General features: G+C 42.0%; 1 protein-coding gene across 2 annotated transcripts in view; it reads left to right on the top strand.

The window, feature by feature from the left end:
* The window catches only part of LOC139436190 (arylsulfatase H-like), a 31,991-nt gene extending 20,302 nt beyond the window's left edge, over nucleotides 1-11,689 (top strand). For both annotated transcript variants that reach the window (XM_071213476.1, XM_071213475.1), the window contains 3 exons: nucleotides 4,252-4,414; nucleotides 5,445-5,566; nucleotides 10,673-11,689. In XM_071213476.1, coding sequence (XP_071069577.1) covers nucleotides 4,252-4,414; nucleotides 5,445-5,566; nucleotides 10,673-11,040 — 653 coding nt within the window. In that variant the 3' untranslated portion in view covers nucleotides 11,041-11,689. The remainder of the gene's footprint in view (nucleotides 1-4,251; nucleotides 4,415-5,444; nucleotides 5,567-10,672) is intronic.
* The last annotated feature ends 10,426 nt before the right edge of the window (nucleotides 11,690-22,115 follow it).

Genomic DNA, 22,115 nt, shown 5'->3' with positions numbered 1-22,115 from the left:
AGCAATCCTAAGACTAGGAAGCATAAATTAGATTCTATTTTTAGCTGGTTATCAGTTGCATTCATTTCTCTGTGTCACATTTTAAGAGAGATATTAAAAATTAGACTTCATCCTCAGACCTGGATTTTTTGGCTGTATCATATGAGTGATGGTTGAGGAATTTGGGGAAGAGGGATTTCAAAGAGACTAATGTGTCCTCCCCTCCCTGTGCTGCTCATGAACCAGTGCAGATAATCATGTGATCAACACATATTAAATGAAGCTCAAGGTCAAAAAGCATTTTTGACACCTGATATTATATGTAGGCTGAGATATTCTGCTGGTGTGAGTTGACCCTTTTATTCATGGTCATTTTCTAGTTACATCATCAGCTGGTACTTGGTAGTAATCCCTCGGCACCAGGGAGGCTCATGCCTGGGAGTCATGTCTCATGCTGGTAGGACGGTAATGCAGGAGTGGGGTGAGGGGGGTGGGGGCAATATGGGGACCTCATATTTTTTTAATGTAACAGTAAAAAAAAAATGACAAAAAAAAAAAAGCAGCTCAAGTCTTGGAGAGGAAACTGTGAGCTGAACTGTGTACCCAAAAGGCATGGTGTGTGCTCCACACATGTTAAATGAAGCTCCAAGCTTTGGGGAGGAAACTGTGAGCTGAACTGTGTACCCAAAAAGACATGCCAAAGTCCAACCACTGAATACCTGTGACTGTGACCTCATCTGGAAATAGGGTCTTTGACACTGTAATCGAGTTAAGATGTGGCCGAAGTTGATTAGGGTGGGCTCTAAATCCAAAGACTTGAGTCCTTAAAAGAAGAGGGAAATTTGGACACAGAGACAGATAGACACACAAAGAGGGAAGATCGGTCCCACTCTGAATGGAGGAGGGACTGCTGCCAGGGTCTGTGGCTTTCCTATCACCCAAGAGATTATACCACCAGCTTGTTAAATTCCTGAGGACGTTCTTTGGAGGAAAACGTCTGGAGTAGATAGTATGAATATTTTTCAAAAAACCCACAGTGCTATGAGTACACAAAAGGAGAACAAGTTGATCTAGAACATTAATAGCAACTCTACAAATACCCAGGTATTCAGATGCCTCTGTTATTAGAGTGCCAAAATTTAGCCTCCAAGAGGACTCTTGAAAGAAGCTCATTGAATGGAAGAAGAGAGAAAACACAAATTCTATGGTGCAGAGTCCTGACCAAGCCAAGGTAGCAGTACCCATCATGCCAGCAAACCATGAGCTGGAAACATTTGCACACTTACCAAAATGCAAATGCCTCAGGCTGCTTCTGGATATAAAGGGCAAACACATGAAAACATCTAGATTTGCTTTTAACAAAATTTCAAAATCTAAGACATCCAGAACTCCTAAAATCTTAAAACTGAATTCAGACTTCAATAAATGTCTCTGTTTTATAATGATACAAGCTGTATTGTTCTGGAAAGCCGTGTTTAACAGTAGGAAATAAAAAAGAAACAAAAGGACTGTGACCATGCAAATCTGCAAAGCGGAGAGATGGAAGGTTCCTGATGTTTTATTATTAATAGTAACCCAATAAAAAGGTCTCAGATGTCCTAAAAGGGGCATCTGCATTCACGTTTCATATAGTTAGTAAACCTACTTGGGTGTTTGGACAGTTTACTCAACTTGAAGGAGACAAGTGAAGTCAAGTATCTGAAAGCTCTCTCTTTCATCACGGGGAGCTAGACTGATCAGGATGAACATCTATTGTCCCCAAACTGGGCCTTTACTTGGCTCCATCTCCTTATCCATTCTTACACCTGACAAGGAGAAGACAGAGTGACTCAGGGCCCCAACCCCTTCAGAACTTGAGTACTAACGAAGGCAAGGAGAACCCCAGGGGCTCGCTGATCTAATTTCTTGTGTTTCAAAGGACACTTGCAGAATTTAGCCAGAGAGTTCATACCTTGAAAATGGTGTCCTTGGATATGGTTGATTCTTGGCTTGTGACTGTTTAAATTTTAGATTTCTGGGATATTTTCCTTTTACTTTGAGATGTTTCCTTAACTCTCTTTTTTCTAAGCTTTGAGCAGTGTTCCTGGCCAAGCAATCCTCAGAGAGAACCCCCCTCTGGGCCAACAAGGAGGGGGCAGTTCAGGGCATCCCTTGAGGGTCCTATTGTCCCTCTATCACTCCATCCTTGACTCTCCTAGGATGGAGAGACGTCACCTTACTCTCTCCAACCTTCCCAGCAGCTACATGAGGAGGAGAAGCCAGAGGAGATGATTGGTTGCCTGCTGGTGGCACCACCTTTTCAACCTGTAGCCCACTATCTTAGTTGGCTCAGCTGCTATTGCAGATACCACAAGCTAGTTTTAGGTAAACCACAGGAACTCGCCAGCTCACAGTTTTGAGACTAGAGGCCCAAACTCAAGGTCTCAGCAAGACTTGCTTCCTCCTAAAATCTGTAGCTTTCTGGTGAAGGCTGCCACCATCCCTGGGGCTCCTTGCCTCCCATCACATGGTGACCCTCTCCTTTCTGGTTTCTGTAACTTCGAGGTTCTCTTTATAATGAGTACAATAACCTGGGTTAAGACCCACCCTGGTGCAGTTGGCCACCTATAAATAGGACCTTCCGAGACCCTACAAATAAGTCCTCACCGAGACTCACATCAGCAGGTTGAAACATCCTATTTTTAACAAATGGGTCCACACCCAAGGAACATGGATGAAGATGAAGAAACTATCTTTTCTAGCAGATTTGGTGTGCTAAGCACTGGGCTGTTGCAGGAAGAAGGAAGAAGCAAACTGGATGGGAAACACCTGGATGTTGTAAGTGAAGGAAACCAAGGCTGCCATCTGTCCACATGCGTAGCGTACGTGCTTCCTCCCAATCCTGAAGGGTTTGCTGGGATTTTCACACAGAGAGAAGAACATAGAGCAGGGAATTCTGCTTCCCACCCCCCAGAGGACACTGGGATGTCTGGAGGCATTTTCAGTTGTCACATGTAGGGGTGCTCATGTGACATGTGACTGGAGGCCACAGGCCCTAGTCAACATCCTACAGTGCCAGGACAACCCCGAGGACAAAGTACAACCCAGCCCCAAATGTCAGTGGTGTTGAAGTTTAGAATGAGACTATCTATCTATCTATCTATCTATCTATCTATCTATCTATCTATCGTCTATCTGTCATCTACCTATCCTATCTATAATCTATCTATCCTCTATCTACCTATCTACCTCTATTATCTATCATCTATCTATATATCTGTCTCTTATCTATTTATTTATCAATCATCTATCATCTATTATCTATCTTCTATCCATCACCTATCTCTCTGTCATCTATCATCTATATCTACCATTTATCCATCATCTAGCTAGGTATCTATCATCTATCTATCATCTATCTATCTATCATCTGTCATCTACCTATCCTATCTATCACCTATCCTCTATCTACCTGTCTACCTCTATTATCTATCATCTATCTGACATCTCTCTATGTATCTATCTCTATCTATATATTTATCAATCATCTATCTATCATCTATTATTTATCTATCTTCTATCCATCATCTATCTCTCTATCATCTATCTATCTATATCTATTTGTCATCTATCTATCCATCATCTATCTATGTATCTATCATCTATCTGTCTGTCCATCTATCTACCTAGCCAGCCAGTCATCTACCTACCTACCTACCTACCTATTTATCTATCAATCTACCTATCTATCAGTGTAACTATCCATCCATCTAACTATCCATCCATTCATCTATCAATCATCTGTCATCTACCTTTGGCAGTGATCTGCAATTGGAGGTGATTTCACCCCCCATAGCACTCTAGGCAATATTTGAAAACACTTTTGGGGTCACAACTAGGAAGGTGGTGCCTCTGATATGTAATGCAAGGAACCCAGGGATGCTCCTCAATCCCCTACAATGCCTGGGACAGTCTCATCACCCATAACAACTCAACCCAAGTGTCAATCGTCCTCAGGTGGGAAACTCTGAACTATAATGTCCTAGCATGGAGATCCTATTTGGAGAGGTGCAAAATTTTTAAATCCACTTTTGAATTTAAACTGTGATTTCCTGTTTTGTTTTCTGCCAACTATGGTTTCTTCTTTAAACCTCTAATACTAATCTAATACCTCTAATACTAATGTTACATCATTAGGTGATCATTAAGATTTATTGCAACTTAAATATCCTGTGACAACACATTAGAAAACTGACTTACGTTATTTTCTCTCATGCCTGTTTTTACTTGTAGGTGGCAAAGGCATGGGTGGCTGGGAAGGAGGGATCCGTGTCCCAGGAATATTCCAGTGGCCTGGGGTGCTACCTGCCGGCCGAGTGATTGACAAGCCCACAAGCCTGATGGATGTTTTCCCAACTGTGGTCCATCTGGGAGGCGGCCAGGTGCCCCAGGACAGGTACGCCTTTGATAAGGCTGCCAGGCCCCTAATAACGGAGCATTGTCCTTTCCTTTTTTCACAGGTAAGTGGGGAAAAAAACATACATTAGAACATTTTAAAAACCCTCTTCCTCCAATAGAGTGGAAGAGCATAATTTAAAATACGGGTAGACTATGAACAGAGTTCCTTCTAAAGTCAAAAATGAGGACGTGATATCCTTTCTCAGCCACTGTAGAATATGGTACTAGAGGTTCTTGCTAAAACAACATAAGAAAAGAAAAGTTGTAAGGACTGGAAAGGAATTGGAGAAAACAGAATAGGACTCAGAAGTGATGTGATATGTCTACATAAAAATCCTAGAGAATCTACAGACAAAATATGAAAACTACCATGAGAATTTAGCAAGGTTATTGAATACAAGATTAATAGACAAAGGTCATTGCCATTCATATGCAAGACCAAATGATCAATCTTGTAACTCTCTTGATGCCATTCATAATAGACACACAAACTCTAAGGTTCCAGGAATGAAGTTCTCAAACAACAGGCAAAACTTTGAAGGAGAAGTTTTAAAGCTTCTTTTATCATAGAAATAAATGAGAGTGCCCTGTTCATCGATAGAAGAACTCAGGATGCTAAAGTTGACATTTCATTCTAAATGCACCTATAAATTCAATGTAATTCTAATCCACATTCAATGACTTCATATACATATGTATATTGCAGATGTTGACAAGCGGATATTAAAATCCATGCAGAAGAGTCAATAGTCAACAATCTGAAGAATGAAGGTTTATGAAAATGTAGCCATTTACCATTGTGCTATTGGCTCAGGGATTGCTGGGCAAAAGGAACAAGTTAGAGAGCCTGGGAGAAGGGATTTTGAATCGAATGGAAGTGGTTTTAGAAGAGAGCTCCTGCTTCGAAAATAATTAAGAATTTCCATGTGGAGATGGCAACACGTTCAACTGAGCTCCAGGCTGTTCCAGCATCCAAGCAACTAGCCCAGCCCATATCACCAGAAGTCTCCTTTGCTCTCTCTCCCCAGGATGGTCGATGGGCAGGACCTGATGCCCCTCTTGCAGGGCGACATGCCCCACTCGGGACACGAGTTTCTGTTCCACTATTGCGGCTCACGGATGCATGCAGCTCGCTGGTACCAGCGAGAAGGTGAGTTTGTTCTTGTCCCCATCTCCTCTTCTTCTCACCTCCATGAGCACCTGGCCAGGAGAGCTGCCTCCAGCCTCAACGGGGAAGGATGAGAGTGGGCTACGCAGTGGCCTGGACCGTGCAATCTGGTGACTTTTCCATGGGAATGCAGAGGGTGCAAGATCAGAGGGATCCTTGGGATCCCACAGGTTCCATGTGGGTCCCCATCTGCAGAATCCAACATCAAGACAAGCCTGTGAAAGCCTTTGGGCCAGTGGTGGACTTAACTAGGAGAGACGGTTTACATTCTGGGATGTTCCCTCTGCCCATTCTAGTGATTTAAGGGACAGTATTTCAAATTAGAATATTCCAGAAATATCAGGATATAGGGCAGCTGTGTTCTTCCACTTTTTTTCTTTAAAGAAGGTACCTGGGATAGAACCCAGGACCTCTTATATGGGAAGCAGGTTCTCAGCCACTGAGCTATACCTGCTCCCCTTTCTCCACTTTTGATGCATTTTAAAGCACCATTTGGAAAGCTTTAAAAAAATAAAATCTGGGGAACAGGTATAGCTCATGTGCTTCCCACATGGGAGGTCCCGGGTTCAGTTCCTGGTGCCTCCTAAAAACAAAAAAGTAAGAAAAGAAAACCCAAACAACAAGCAAAATATGGAAAAACTAACATGGGGAACTGATGTGGCTCAGTGGTTGAACTTCCCACATACAAGGACCCAGGTTCAATCCCTGGCCCTGGTACCACAAAAAAATAAATTAAATAAAAAATAAGATCTGACTAGTATTTTCTACTGGGGATATTTAATAAGCCCACTAAACCTGTGTGTCTCTCTACTGTCTGACAAAAAAACACCCAAAACCAAGAGGGTGGGTCATAGCTAATTCTGTGTTTTACATATTTAGGGACCATCAAATTTGTAGGTACATTTTAAAAAAATATTTATTTTTTATTTCTCTCCCCTCCCCCCACCCTCAGTTATCTGCTCTCTGTGTCCATTTGCTGTGTGTTCTTCTGTGACCGCTTCTATCCTTATCAGCAGCACCGGGAATCTATGTTTCTTTTTGTTGCATCATCTTGTTGTGTCAGCTCTCCGTGTGTGCAGTGCCATTCTTGAGCAGGGTGCACTTTCTTTTGTGCTGGGAGGCTCTCCTTAAGGGGCGCACTCCTTGCATATGTGGCTCCCCTATGCAGGGGACACTCCTGCGTGGCACGGCACTCCTTGCACGCATCAGTCTCAGTGTATACTTCTAACAGTGTTGAAACTTAGAGCTGCCTCTGCATGCCCTTCCTACCTCGAGGTACTACAAACTTTTAATATACCAATTTTCTAAAGAATGGGGAAAAATGACATTTCAATAGATGTCATTTGTGATGACTACTATGACTTTTGGCCATTTGTATTCTTCTCTTGTGAACTGCCTGTTCTTGCCACATGTCCGTTTTCCTTTGGGCATGTTTTTCTCCTCCTTGAGGATTTTCAGTTCTGCCCATGGTAGAGTTTTTCATATGTTAATGTGTATCAGAATTGCCCAATATTGTACTGTTGGATTCCAGACAACCAAGAGGTTACATTTACCCTAGGAAATAGGTCCTGGGGTTGATTCACCACCTCCACTCTGAGCAGTCAAAACTCTTCCTGTATTTATTTACTTATTTTTAAAGATTTATTTATTTTATTAACCCCCCCTTCTCTTCCTCCCACCCTGCTGTTTTTACTCTCTGTGTTGTCTTCTCTTCTCATCTTCTCTCCTCTAGGATCCACCGGGATTCAATCCTGGAGACCTCTGATGTGAAGAGGTCAATTGCACCACTGCAGTTCCTGGTTTCTGCTGTGCTTCACCTTGACTCTCTCCTTGTCTCTCTTTTGATGCATCATTGTCTTGCTGTGTGACTCATTTGCATGGGCACTGGCTTGCCATGAGGGCATGATTTCTCTCTTCTTTTTCACCAGGAGGTCCCAGGGATTGAACCCGGGTCCTCCCATATGGTAGGCAGAAGCTCTATCACTTGAGCCACCGCCACTTCCCATGTATTTATTTTAATATTCTAAATAAGTGAGGTGGACGGGAGCTAGATTCCAGATAACTGAAGCATCATGTTTACCCAAGTTAGTAGGTTCTGAGAAAGGCAGGGGGGGCTCACCTGTGGTTGATTCACCACCTTCATTCTGAGCAGTCAAGACTCTTTCTGTATTTATTTTTGATATTCTGGATAAGCAAGTTTGGTAGGAGCCAGATTCCAGATAATGGAGGCATCACATTTACCTGGGTTAGTAGGCTCTAAGGAAAGCTGGGGGGGGGGTGGTGGGGGAGTGGAGGCTCACCTATGGTTGATTCACCACCTCCATCCCGAGCAGTCAAAACGTCCTGTGTGTCTTTTTAATATTCTGGATAAGTGAGGTTGGTGGGAGATGGATTCCAGATAACTGAGACATTGCATTTACCCTGAATTTAGTCGACGGCCATGCATTGCTGCCTCATGGGGACGGCGTCAAAACAGGGCATGGGCTCGGCCCTGACGCTGCCCTGGTGGAGATGCATGAGCATGGGCTTGTGTTTCAGAGCAGGAATTGCTATCAGAGGGATGGGTCCTGGGAAAGCCTGCTGGACATACCCTCCTCACAACAGAGAAAGCCATAGTAGATGCTGCTCAGATTCCTAGAGGACAACAAAGCCAGCAGGGACTGGGGAGGCACTAGCAGGAGCCAGCGTTTGGACTTGGGGACATTATTCGTAGCTCTTGGATGAGCAGCTCCCTCACTCAGAAATGAGACGATTTCAAGGTAATGAGAGATCCAATTCATTTATCAAATGCAGGCAACTGATCGTTTTTCAACTACCAACACCTTCCTGAGGCAGTGTAATTCCCAAGATGCTTTTTGGATAGTCAATTCTCATTCTTGGCAGTAGTTATGCTCTGTTACGTCTCCATGAATGCTGAATTAGCGAACCCCAAAAATTGCTTCCACGGGAAGTCAGGGAGAGGTTCCTGAAACCTCAGTTACATTTTCGTCAACCAGTCAATCCATAAGCTTGTTTTGTCTGTGTTTCTGTTTAAACACACCTGGTTTAATTTATGTTAAATCTGTGTCTGACATATTTAATCTGATTTAATATATATTGCCGATCCGTTGACTTTGAATTCATGGTCAACAGTGCTTCACAGACTTCTCCCTCTTGGGAACACTAGACACTACTTTGGCACTACACTCAGGGTCTTTATAAACAGCAAAATCACCCACAAAAGCATAAAAATGTGAAAAATGCAGCACTGAGTTGAACCATGAAATTTCGCTTGTTTATGACCTGAGAGCTGAATGACATCCCCTTGTTTGGCCTCACCTGGGAACGTGCACATCGGGAGATTTGCACATGTCCATAAATAACCACAAAAGGGCACGAGTACTGATTCTGGGGTTACCAACAAGTTTTATCAAGTGGGCAAATTTGCAAATACAGACTCTGTGATTAATGAGGGTTGACTGTACTTATTATGTGGAATAGCACAGAGGTCGTGGTAAGCGCCGTGAGCAAGGCCACAGAGTGTTCTCCATGTTGCCTGGCATCATGCAGTGATGGGTCCAGAGCAGGCTTAGGTGGGAGACCCAGAAGGGACCACTGGGGATCCCAGGCTGCAGGGAGGCATTTAGGCTGGTCTTGACCAGGAGATAAGGCAAAAGTGTGCCTTAGTCTGCCCAGCTGCTATGACAAATAGCACCCAATGGACTGGTTTAAACAACAGCATTTATTGGCTTAGTTTGCTACAGGGCTGCCAATGCAAAGTGCCAGAAATGTGTTGGCTTTTAAAGCAGGGATTTATCGGGGGTAAAATCTTACACAGTTCCGAGTCTGTGAAATGTCCACATCAAGGCACTATCAGAGATGATTTCCCACCAAAGTCAGCTGCCACGTGGCAAAGCAAGATGGCGGCTGATCTCTGCTGAGGTCTCTGCCTTTTCCTCCAGAATCGACCATCTCCTGGAGCTCAGCTCAGGGCAACCAGACATAGGGTTTGTCTTTTATCAGGCCTCCTCTCTCAGCCTCTGCTGCTCTACTTTCTTCCCAAATTCAGTTGCAATCTCTCAGGCTTATCTCTTCCTGGACATCAGCTCCTTGAGCCTCCTGGAGATTTTCTCGTTGAACTCAGCTGTGGGTGAGCCTGGAGGTCTTTCTGTTTCATGGAAAGAAAAAAAAATATGGCAATTTCCTTTTTCCCTGCCTCTCTCTCTCTGTCTTCATTTATATCAGACCCAAGAAGAAGAGACAGAGACTCAACCTGAGTCACACCTCACTGATGTAATCCAATCAAAAGGGTCTCACACCCACAGGAAAGGATTCATTCAAAAACATGATCTCTCTTTTTGAGGGGATTCATAGAAGAATTTCAAACTGTCCCAGATGCTGAAAGTCCAAAACCAAGATGTCAGCCAGGCCATGCTTTCTCCTGTGCTCAGCAGTCCTTCATCACATGGCAATGTCCTTGGTTTCCTCCACTGTGGTTTTCTCTGATTCATGGATCCTAATCTCTTCTGTTTATTAAAAAAAGTCATAAAGATTAAGGTCCACCCTGATTCAGCTGGGCTCTACCTAAATGGGATTGTAGAAGAACCTATTCACAAACAAGTCCACACCTCAACTGATAATAGCATCTTCACAAGGTCCTGTTTACCATGGGGTCACATCACAGGAATGTGGATTAAGATTATGAGCGTGAACGGAGTGGGTGTAGCTCAAGTAATTACACCTGCTTCCCATGGAAAAGGTCCTGGGTTTGATCCCTGGTACTGCCTTAAAACAAATGAAAAAAACCTTATCAGTGAGCAGATGGAGCTAAGTGGTTGAGTGCCTACATCCCATGGACAAAGTCTTGGGCTCAATCCCCAGGACCTCCTAAAAAAAGAAGAGAGATTAAGAGCATGTCTTTCTATTGGGATACATGACTCAATCCACCACAGGGGGCTTTGCTTGAATTTGGGGGTGATCCCAGCAGCTCATCTTGTATCTACCATTCAAAGAGTGGTTTTCCCAGCAGCAGGGAGAGAATGCCCACAAAAATTCCACACCTGCCTCATCCCAAGTTGGATCTCACAGGCTACTTGCGTTCTCCACCAGGTGGCCGGCTATGGAAGGCTCACTTCGAGACACCCACCTTCTTCCCAGAAGGTTCCGTGGGCTGCCACACGGAGGATGGCTTATGCCCGTGCCACAATGGTGTGGTCCGCCATGATCCTCCATTGCTCTTCGAACTCTCCACTGACCCCTCGGAGGCCAAGCCCCTGTCCCCCGCCCTGGAGCCCTCGTTTCACTCCGTGGTCAGCCGCATCAAGGAGGCCATGTGGGAGCACCGAAAGACCCTCACCCCCGTCCCCCAACAGCTCTCAGGCCCAGGCAACGTGTGGAACCCGTGGCTTCAGCCGTGCTGTGGCACCTTCCCATTCTGCGGGTGCCAGGAGAGCCCCTGCCCACATGCCGAGCTGTGAAGGCAGCAGGGCAGTCAGAGGAAGGACGGGGAGAGGGACAGAGGGTCTCCAGTCTCTGACCCACCTGCTTGTTCACGCCCTTACTCATTGACCTACAATTCTTTGGGCTGCCAAAGTATTGCAAATTGGGTGGTTTGAATCTAGAAGAATTTATTGTCTCGCCAATCTGGGTGCCACAAGTCCAAAACCAAGGTCTGTGCAGAGTTGCATTCTTCCCAAAGCGGGGGCTCTTAACCAGGGGACCATGGATGCCCAAGTGATCCATGGAAAGATTTCATGGGGTCTGTGAGCTTGAATTGAAAAAAATCAACTTGATTAGGTGTCCAACATGCTATGCATGCTGCCTTGTTAAGGACTACACCACAGTTTAATGTTCTTATTCAAGATAACAACAGTCTGCACATTGACATGGCTTTAAAAAATAAAATTTAACTTTCCTATATTTTTCAGGTATTGGGCTATCATTGAATGTGTTAAGAAAGAAGCACATACATATAGTCTTTTATCATATGTGTTTCCTTATTTTTATAGCTGTATTTCGCTCTATGGAACTGATTTCCTTTGCAATTTTATTTTATGCGTTGAAAAAATTATTCCTGTAGGGACATGTTGGTGCAGGTGTGATGTATTTATTAAATAATACACAGTATAGCATGGATTTAGTGTGATTTTTATTTTAATGTAGCATGTCCTCAGGGTAATGGATAACTGCCTGCAAAATGGTTGGTAATGTATAGTTGGTGCTGGAGTTGGTAGGTTTATACCCAAAAGACTTGAATCTCTGGACTGTCCATGTGCCAGCTGGGTCCTGAGCCTCAGTGGAGTTGCAACATCTACTCCCCAGTTCATTGGACTCACCCAAGACAACTAACAAGGAGGTGAGAATGGACAACCACCACACCAGGGAACCAAGAGGGAGTCTACAACTGCAAGTAAGAGAGCCCCATGCATCAGCCATGTGGGATCAAGGTCCCCTCTCAATGAGAGGTAGAGTGGGCATCACTTTCCCAGAGTCCTCAGGATTGGGGAATAAATTATGAACTAGAGTGGACTTACTGGTATTCTACTATAGAATTATTGTGACTCTAGCAATGGAAGAAATTATATCATTGATGTAGAGACAGTGGCCATGGAAGTTGCTGAAGGCAGGGAGAGGGAGAAAGAGGTGTGATGTGGGGGCATTTTCAGCACTTGGAATTGTCCTGAATGATATTACTGTGACAGATGCAGGACATTATATATCCTGCCATAATGTACCGAATTGAGTGGGAGAGAGTGCCAACTACAATGTAAATTACAACCCATGCTGCACAGCAGTGCTCCAAAATGTTTATCAAATGCAATGAATGTGCCATGCTAATGAAAGAAGTTGTTAATGTGGGGAAGCGTGGGAGGCGTGGGAAGTGGGGCATATGGCAATCCCCTCTATTGTTTTTTGTAACATTTTATATATCATCTAAGTATCTTTTAAAAATAAACAAAAAATATATATATTTTTAAAAAGGCTGGTAAGGATGGCAGAGGTGGTTTTATGATGCCATGGGAGAACTCGAATTTCTAAATGTTTGCCAAAAATGAACAGAGGTTGAACCGTGTTAGGGTATCGAGTATTGAAACTATGGGAAACTATGGGAAAATGCAATTTTGAATATTCCTAAAATGTAATTTAAAGACAGGCTGATGGTGAGTGTCATAAAACTATCTGCTGGTACATTCTGAGATGGAGTCCATGGTTTCCACCTGAATGGCCAAGGGGTCCATGGAACAAAAATGATGAAAAAGCCCTGCTCCAAAGGTTCCAGAGGAGGCCCCTCTTCCAGCTTCTGGTGTCCCCAGGAGGTCGTTGGCTTGTGGCCACATCACTTCAAGAGCTGCTTTGTCTTCACTTGGCCTCTTCTGTGTATTTGTGACTCTTCCTACAAGGACACCAGTCATATTGGATTAAGACAGCCTCCTCCAGGCTGCCCTCCCCTTAAGCTCATCTTCCAAGACCCTATTTCCACCTATTTTCATGGGTCCAGGGGTTAGGACTTGATCATATCTTCTGGAAAGATATTTCCCCCCTATTCAACCCACAATACCAATTTCCCACCATTTTCTGGCTACATTTTTTTAAATACAAAGTTTGCCCAATTGGTTGCATTCCATCTGCTTATATCAAAAATGTTCCCTTTTGAAAACAAAAAAAAAGGGAGCCCCTAGCACAGAAAAAATATCAAGGACCAAGGAAAGAAGCAAAATTTAGAAAATTTCCAGAAAAATGAAAAACAAGCCATTGAATTCTCCAGTTGTGGGCTACTGACAATCCAAGGGAAAAGTAGAGAAATGTGAGATTATGGGAAATGAGATGTCATACATGGGGGGTGGGGAGGAAGAGACAGAAATTAAACCCTTCAATAGCTTAAGAGGATTGAGAGGGTCACCCAGGGTCTCCTCACTGGCTTTCTCATACCCCCTCACCTTTGTCTGCCTCCCACCCCCTTTTATCCATCTCCCCCTCTGCAGATATGACTGAATTCAATCAAGTATCCTAGACATCCCCACCCAGCCTCACAGTTCCGTTCTGAGTCAAGAAATGTTGTAGGAAATCCACAATTGAAACAAATAACTAGGGAACCTCCTTTCAAGGTGATTGTGTGTCAGAAGTCATGCTTGTAGCACCAGGAGCATTCACCCAGGATAGATAAAAGGTGTGCTCAGGTGTTTTTATCCTAGAATAAAACTCTGGGCAGCATTTTGTCAATCGAGCCCTCCAGGGTTTGCAGTCAGCATGGGGCATGTCCTTCTGGACTATGGGCTGTCCTTCACAAAAGCAAATCTCCACCTTGTCCAGGCTCCATCTCCCCTCTTCTCACTCCATCCAATCTCATTGAATTCAGAAAGATTTAAATCACACAAAATGTTTTCTCTGATCACAGTGGAATGAAACTGGAAATCTGCAAGGGCCAGAGACCCAGATTAGGCAACAAGATTTGGAAGTTAAGCAATACACTCTTAGACAAACAGTGGGTCAAGGAGGAAACCTCAAAAGAAATCTGTAACTACCTTGAAACTAATAAAAATGACAACACAATATATCAGTACTTATGGGATTCAATGAGAATTTCTCTGTGGCCTAGGATGTGGTCTATCTTGGAGAATGATCCATGTGTGCTTGAGAAGAATGTATATCCTGCTGCCTTTGGGTGTAGTATCCTGTAAATGTCTATTAGTTCCAGATCCTCTAATATATTATTCAAAGTTGTTTTTTAATTGATTCTCTGTTGAGATGTTCTCTCTAAAGGTGATAATGGTGTATGAAAGTCCCTCACTCTAACTGTAGAGGCATCTATTTCTCCACTTAGTTTTTCCATTGTTTGCCTAAGATATTTGAAGTGCCCTGATTAGGTGAATAAATGTTTAGAATTGCTCTTTCTTCTTGAAAGATTACCCCTTTTATAAATATGTAGCATCCGTCTTTGTCTTTCAAAAGAGTTTACATTTAAAGTGTATTTTGTCCAATATTGGTATATTTACTCCTGCCCTTTTATGATTATTATTTGCTTGTTAGATTGTTTTTCAGCCATTCACTTTCAACCTCCTTGAATCCCTGGATCTAAGGTGGGTTCCTTGTAGACAGCATATAGATGGGTCATATTTCCTTATCCAATCTGCCAATCTGTGTCTCTTGACAGGTGAATTTAATTCATTAACATTCAGTGTTATTACTGTCAAAGAATTACTTACGTTAGCCGTGTTTGTTTTTTTTTTTTTTTTGGATTTGTCTATACCATATGTTGTTTTTATTTCTCTTTTTGTCTTTTTGGTTGTTCTTACACTCTCCTCCAACTCTGTCTCTCCAGCTTTTTCTTTCCCCCTGCAGAGCTCCCTTTAGTATTTCTTGAAGGGCAGGTTTCTCATTGACATACTCTCTTAGTTTCTGTTTATCTGTAAATATTTTGAACTCTCCATCATTTAATAATGCCAGCTTTGTGGGATAGAGTATTCCTGCCTGTAAATATTTTTCTTTTAGCACCTTAACTATGTCATATCACTGCCTTCTTGGCTCCATGGTTTCAGATGAGAAATCAGCATTTAATCTTATTGAGCTTCCCTTGTATGTGATGGTTCTCTTTTCTCTTGCTGCCTTGAGTTTTCTCCCTTTTCTTGAGCATTGGATAATTTGACAAGTATATGTCTTGGGGTTAACTGCTTGGGATTTATACTGTTTGGATGTGCTGCACTTCCTGGATGTGTACATCCATCTCCTTCAAAAGGTCTGGGAAGTTTTTAGCCATAATTTCCTCCAACAAAACGTCTGCCCCCTTTTCCTTCTCTTCTCCTTTTAAGTTGCCTAAAATGTGTATTTCGGTCATTTTGTATTGTCATTCAAATCCCTAAGGCCCTGCTGGTTTTTTTCCTATCCTTTTATAAATCATCTACAATCTATTTGAGTTCAGATGTACTGTCTTTCGCATCACTAATTCTTTCCTCTGCTTCTGCAAATATGCTCTTATTTGCTAAGAGTGTTTGATTTCTTAAATTGTGCCATTCTCACCATGATATCTGTTATCATTTTGTGTATGTTTACAACTTCTTCAGTATGCTCTCCAAATGTTTTCTTAATATCTTTAAACTCTTCCTTCACTTCATTAAGTTGGTCCATGATATTTGTTTCAATTATTTCTTTGATGTTCTGCTCCTCTTCCTGGTTTTTAATTTTTTCGTCATACTGGGCCACGTCTTTTGACTATTTGTATGGCTTGTAATTATTGTTGTTGTCTGGTCATCATTTTCTCTTGATGGGCTTGTTCAGTTGAGTAGCTTCTCCCTCTAGGCTTGGGTTTTTTAGGTGTTGTTTTTGTGTGTGTTTTAAGTTTGCTCTTGGACACTTTGTTCTTCTTATTTTATTTCCTTGTTGTTGTCTAAGTTACCTTGAAGGAAAAAGATTAGGGCCAAAGAAAGCAAAAGAGGTAAGAAAAGAAAAAGTATAATAATAGTATTGATAGTAAACATTAGCAGATGAACTGTATAAGACCTAGGAGAATAAATATTAAACTCATTTGAACACTGTATAATTATAGGAATAAGACTGTGCAGTACTGACAATGAAATGGAAAACTGAATATTGAGAAGAATATAGTTTGAGTTAAAAGGTGTGTTGCACAGAAATAGTTAATTGCCTGGCTCCACGTTCTCCCAGACATAACCCACAGAAGTTGGGTAAATCAGCCTGCCTCAGCAGATTCAGCTCTCCCCTCTTCCTGATTTCTCCTCAAGTCAGCTGATATGCTCCTCAAAGCTCAAAAAGTGGGGTCCAGACCATTGAACCTGCACTTAAAGGACTCCTCTCCACCTTTTACCAGAATCCCCCCACTCTTGTAATTTTTCCCCTCTGGCTGTGTGATTGGCAAGGTTCGGGAAAGCTGTGGCTTCTTCCACTGGGGGAGGGGCAGAAACCCACGGTTTTACCTTGGTATAGCTCTCTCTTCGTCATGCTCTCTCTGGTTCGATGTCCAGCAGCCTCCCGCTTTGTGGCTTCCTAAAACAGCTGACTTAGGCAGGATTGTCCCCACTCAGCTGTTTTATTGTAGGAGTGATGATATGGGTGCACTTACTCTGGTGCCATCTTGCCAACAAAAAGGTTTCTAATGACTTATTTTGAATGCAAATATTACATAAACTACATGGGCTAGCCCAACAAACTGTAGAGTAAGTGCTGCAACTCTAGTTGCCTCCAAGTTCAGCAAAATGTACCCACTCCATGTACATCTGTGAGGAGCAGTTCAGTTGCTTCTCATTGGAATTAAGGAAATATTTACTACAATAAAAGTTTCACTGGCCGAAGTCAGGTACACATGGTACAAAAAGATCGCCCATGGCTTTTGATAAGGTTAAAGTAATTGTGTATTATTGCTTAGAAAATGAAGTAGTGTAAAAATCTTAAAAGAATAAATCAATGGTTTATATTCAGAAAAAGAATCAATGGTGTTAGAACAATTGAATAGACAGTATACAAGTTAGATTCTTAATCTATAGCAAATAAACAAAAATAAACTCCAAATGATTCTAATATCTAAATGTAAAAAAATGAGTCACTGGATAAAAGCATAATTGAGTAACTTTCTGATTATTTCATCAGGAAAAGTTTGTCTCTGTAAGTAAAACACCTGGGAGCATTAATGGAAGGTAGACCAATTTAAGTAAGAAATACAAAGTCCCTGTTATGCAAAAGGAACATAGTTTAAAAGCTGGGGGGAGGAAATGTCTACAATTCAAAAACAATGGATTGAAATCCATAATATATAATAAGTTCTACAAATCAAGGAAAGAGGCAGACAATCCATTTGAAAAAAGATGAAATTGATGAGAAATACAAGTGTTGTGTATAAGTGTGTGTGTATGCGTACATATATACAATTTATATATACAACTTATCCATATATAAATTCATGCATATACATATATATAAGATAATAAATCTAACAGAGCAGGGAAGAGTATAATTGAGGTAATTTTGTATGCCAATAATATTGGTGAAGAGTAAAACATCTTGTTGATGTCTAAGAGTGGTGAGAATCTGAGAAAAATGGATCTATTTTCCTATCAGGAGAATAAACCAATACAGGTGTTCTGTTATCTGTTTAGAAAAGCAGACAGTTGGACTCCCCTGTCCTTATACAGAAAGCAGGAACAAATGTGTGCTGTAGAGAAACGAAAGGTTCATGACAACAGTGTGAAAGTCAGGCAGTAGGAGTTTCATTGATGTGACCCAGAAAGAATGTGTTGGCTGAGCCTCCCACCATTAATAAAATGAGTCGAGGCCATCCCTATAAAACCAGACTCTGACACCTGCTGTGAAAAACAGGCTCTAGTCAGGAAGACTGGATTGCCATGGGGGGCACTCTGTCCCCCCAGAAACTTGTCTGGAGACATTGTTGGCTACACCACCTGGAGGAGGGCTGCTCCTGACATCCAAAAGATTCCTCACCAGAATTCCCCAGCCCTGATGTCAGTCATGCTGAAGGGGAAAACGTGGTCTAGAAATATATATTTCAAACAAATATCACCTTGGTTCTCTTCAGGAACAACCATGTCCTTGGGAGGGGGGTAGGTGGGATTAGGGGAATATGAGGGGCCCATTACCCTTCCCTCAAGGATGGGACATGACTCCTGGGGGTGAGCCTCCCTGGCACTGAGGAATTGGGGCCAGACACCAACTGGCAATGCAGCTGGAAGAGGACCTTCCCGAAAAGGGGGACAAGGTAAAGACAGATGAGTTTGTATGGCTGGGAGACTTCAGGGTGAGTTGGGAGGTCATCCCAGAGGTTATGCTTGTGCATGTCTCAGCAGGAACTCATAGACTGCCAAAATAGATACTACCCCAAATAGCAGGGCTCCTGAGAGCTCTGGAGACATCCAGACACTATAGTTAGGGCAGAGAGCTCAGGAGTTAGATGCATTGCCAGTAGGACCTACTTTGGAATTTATGCCTCCCAGTGTGACAGAGTTGGACCCAAATGTGGTTTCCCTACACATCTCTTCTGACCCTTTTATTTGGACCTACAATTAATACTAGAGTGAATAGGTATATGTCCAAATAAATATTTGGACTGTCCATGTGCGAGCTGGTCCCTGAATCTCAATGGGGCTAAAACACCTACTCTCCGGTTCATTGGACTCACCCAGGACAACCAACAAGGAGGTGATGATGGACAACCACCATAACAAGGAACCGAAAGAGTCTACAACTGCAAGCAAAAGAGTCCCATCCATGTGCCCCATGAGATCAAAGTCCTCCCTCAATTAGAGGTGGACTAGACATCAGCATCCCAGAATCCTTGGGATTGGGGAATGAACTATAGAATAAAGTACACTTATTGGTATTCTACGATACACTCATTGTGATTCTAGCAATGGAAAAAACTATATCATTGATGTGGAGACAGTGGCCACTGGAGGTTCTGAGGGCAGGGAGAGGGAAAAATAGATGTAATACGGGGGCATTTTTGGGACTTTGGAATTGTCCTGAGTGACAGATATAGGCTATTATATATCTTGTCATAACTTACAAAATTGTGCGGGACTGAGTATAAACTATAATGGAAACTGTAACCCATGCTTAGTGGCAATGCTCCAAAATGTGTTCATCAATTGCAATGAATATACTACACTTCTGAGGGATGTGGTTAATGTGGGAAAGTGTGGGAGATACAGGGAGCAGAGCATGTGGGAATTCCCTATATTTTTGATGTAACATTTATGTAACTAAGTATCTCTAAAAAATTAAAAATTAAAGAAAGTAGGATAGAAAGACTGAGAGGTGAGGAATTTTCTGGTTTGTCTGGGGTTTTTTTTTTTTCTCATTATTGTTATTGAAATAATGAAAACGCTCTAATAATGGTTGAAGTGAAGAACATGCAATTATGTGTTTATGGCAAATACCATTGATTGTACACTTTGGATGAATTTGTATGTTTGTAAATATGTGTCAATAAAATTGATTTGTTAAAAAAAAATCTGCATGAAGGCATTGGAGAGCTTTCAAGGAAGGCAAAGCCAGAGGGCCAAGATCCCAGAGAAAACAGAACAAAGTGGGAAGAGTTCCTGCAAGCCTCTGTTCACCTTGGGGCATTTGCCAGTTCTGGGCACAGAGCAAGCGACCAAGATTTAGGGCAGAGGACTGTTGCTAAGAGGCAAAGACGCTCAAAACAGATCTTCAGTCCTTTTCAGGGATGATTTTGGGACTGCCAAGGAAGTAGTGATTTGAGTAGCCAAGATCCCAGAGAAAAGGGAGCATGGCCTGACAAAGGGTGGTTTGCCTTGAAGCACTTGTGGAATGCACAAGTCTCTAGCTGCGTGGTGCTGAAAGCTAAGAAGTTAAGCAGAAAGGTCCAAGAATCAGGGGGAAAATTTGTAAGGTATGTGGTGCCGAGGAAAAATAAATTGAAATACCTTGGTAGCCAAACCTGACCAAGAGCTTATAGGGAAAGGTAAATTACAGGCTAATCTCTCTCTGAAACAAAATCCTAGCAAATTAAAAAAAAAAAAAAAGAATACAATGCAACCATGATGGATTTATTGCAGGAACAACATAAGGTTAGTTTAATATAATAAATTCTAAGGAATGCACCCCTTCAATAGAATAAAAGGAGGGCAATCATATGATTATCACAACTAGAAGCAAAAATCTTTTTTCAATAAAATCCACCTCCAAATTTGATAAGATGTTAATTTCCCTTTTTGAAGACAAATGAAAATACAAGTCAAACGTAGGAAAAAATATTTGCAATGCATATACCTGAGAGAGGGCTCTTATCTAGAATAGATAAGGAATCCCTAAAAATCAACAGGAAAGATCTAAACAAATCAGTAGAAAAGAAGGAATATAAAAATACATCAGGGAAACATACGGGAACCTCTTATGTTTTTTAATGTAACTTTTTTTGTGATGTATATATCTTCAAAAAATACAATTTACAAAAATGATGGGAGTGGGGGATGGGGAAGTGGGGAGTGAGTTATATGGGAACCTCTTATGTTTTTTAATGTAACAGTCTGTGTGATCTATTAACTTTAATTTTAAAAATGTGTAAGAAAAACCCACAATGAGACACCACTACGCAGTCTCAAAAATGGAAATGCACATACCACACAACACATGTTAAAGATTCCCAACTCCCCTCCCTGTCTTTGGAATCCTGCCAAACACAAGCGATGGTGCAAAATCTCTTGTTACAGCAACTTTTGAATACATAGCATCTGTTTTTATCCTTTGGAGGGTCATCGTTTATTTCCACCGGTTCTAAATCAGCTGGAGAGCGGGAAAGAGGCTTTAAAGACACACAGCTGGGAAGAAGAGCGTTCGGCTCTGCTCTTAACAAATGGCAAATGCATGGCCACCCCTACCCACCCCCCCAGCCAGATATACCTAATTGGTTGTATCTCTTCCCCCCAGCCTGGATGAAATAATTGGCATAAAAATAATTGGCATAGCAGCCGACATTCATTGAGCTCTTAATATATTCCAGCCGCTCTAAATGCTTTACAAAACACAGCTCCTTCCGTCTGCAACTTCCCATCATTTGAGACTCAATATCTGGGGGCATTATGCCATTTTGTCCATTAGTAGATGAGAAAAAAACATATCCCGCTCTGGCTAAAGAATAAAAAGCAAGGAAACTGGTAGTAGACTTCCGCTCTTCTGCTCACCCATTACTTTTTTCTTTTATTTAATTTTTAAGTCTTTTAATTTAATTTTTTATTTTATTATTTTTATTTTACTTTTTAATTTACTTTTTAATTTTACTTTATTTTTATATGCTAGTATTTTGTTTTTTATTTTTATTTAATTTTTATTTATTTTATTTTACTTTATTTTTTACTTAATTTTAATTTCATTTTTATTCATTTAAGTTTTTATTTTAATTTTTAATTTCATATTACTTTATTTTATTTTTTGTTTTACTTTATTTTGATTTTAATTTAAAATTTTCATTTGATTCTTAAATTTTACTTTATTTTTAAATTTTATTTATTTTATTTTATCTTATCTATTAATTTTATTCTGTCCAGCTCTGCTTTGCTGCTCTTTGTCTTCCCCCACCCTGGGTACGAGGTAAGACAGTAAACCACGTGCTGGCAGGGTCACAGGCTCAACTCTGAATTGTAACAACTGGCCCCAGCTCTCTGGGAAAACTGCCCGATTCCCTGGTTTCCAGGGGCCACTCCAGACCTGGTCTTCTACGTGATGGAATCTTAATCTCGGACACCCCACCCACTGGTAACACAGGCAGCCAGGAATTCAAGCGGCTTCTGCGGCTAGCAAACATGGATTCCCATCAGCCATGGGTGCCCCGTTTCTCCTGGGGGTGAAATCAGCGCAAGGGCTGCAAAATGCTCACGTTCGTGGTCAACCCACCCCATAGGATGGGTCAGACTGCAGGAGCAGGCAGGCCTCTGCAGAAGGGGCAGGACGTCCCTCACCCAATCTGGGGTGGAAGAGGAGGCAAGATGAAGGAAACGATGAAACCTGGCCGAACGCAGACAGAGGCTCTGAACCCAGTCCTTGGAGAAAACCTGCCACACAGCGAAAC

The sequence above is a fragment of the Dasypus novemcinctus genome, chromosome Y, assembly GCF_030445035.2.
Source record: "Dasypus novemcinctus isolate mDasNov1 chromosome Y, mDasNov1.1.hap2, whole genome shotgun sequence".
NCBI classification, from domain to species: Eukaryota; Metazoa; Chordata; class Mammalia; order Cingulata; family Dasypodidae; genus Dasypus; species Dasypus novemcinctus.
This window is presented reverse-complemented; position numbering and strand designations above follow the sequence as displayed.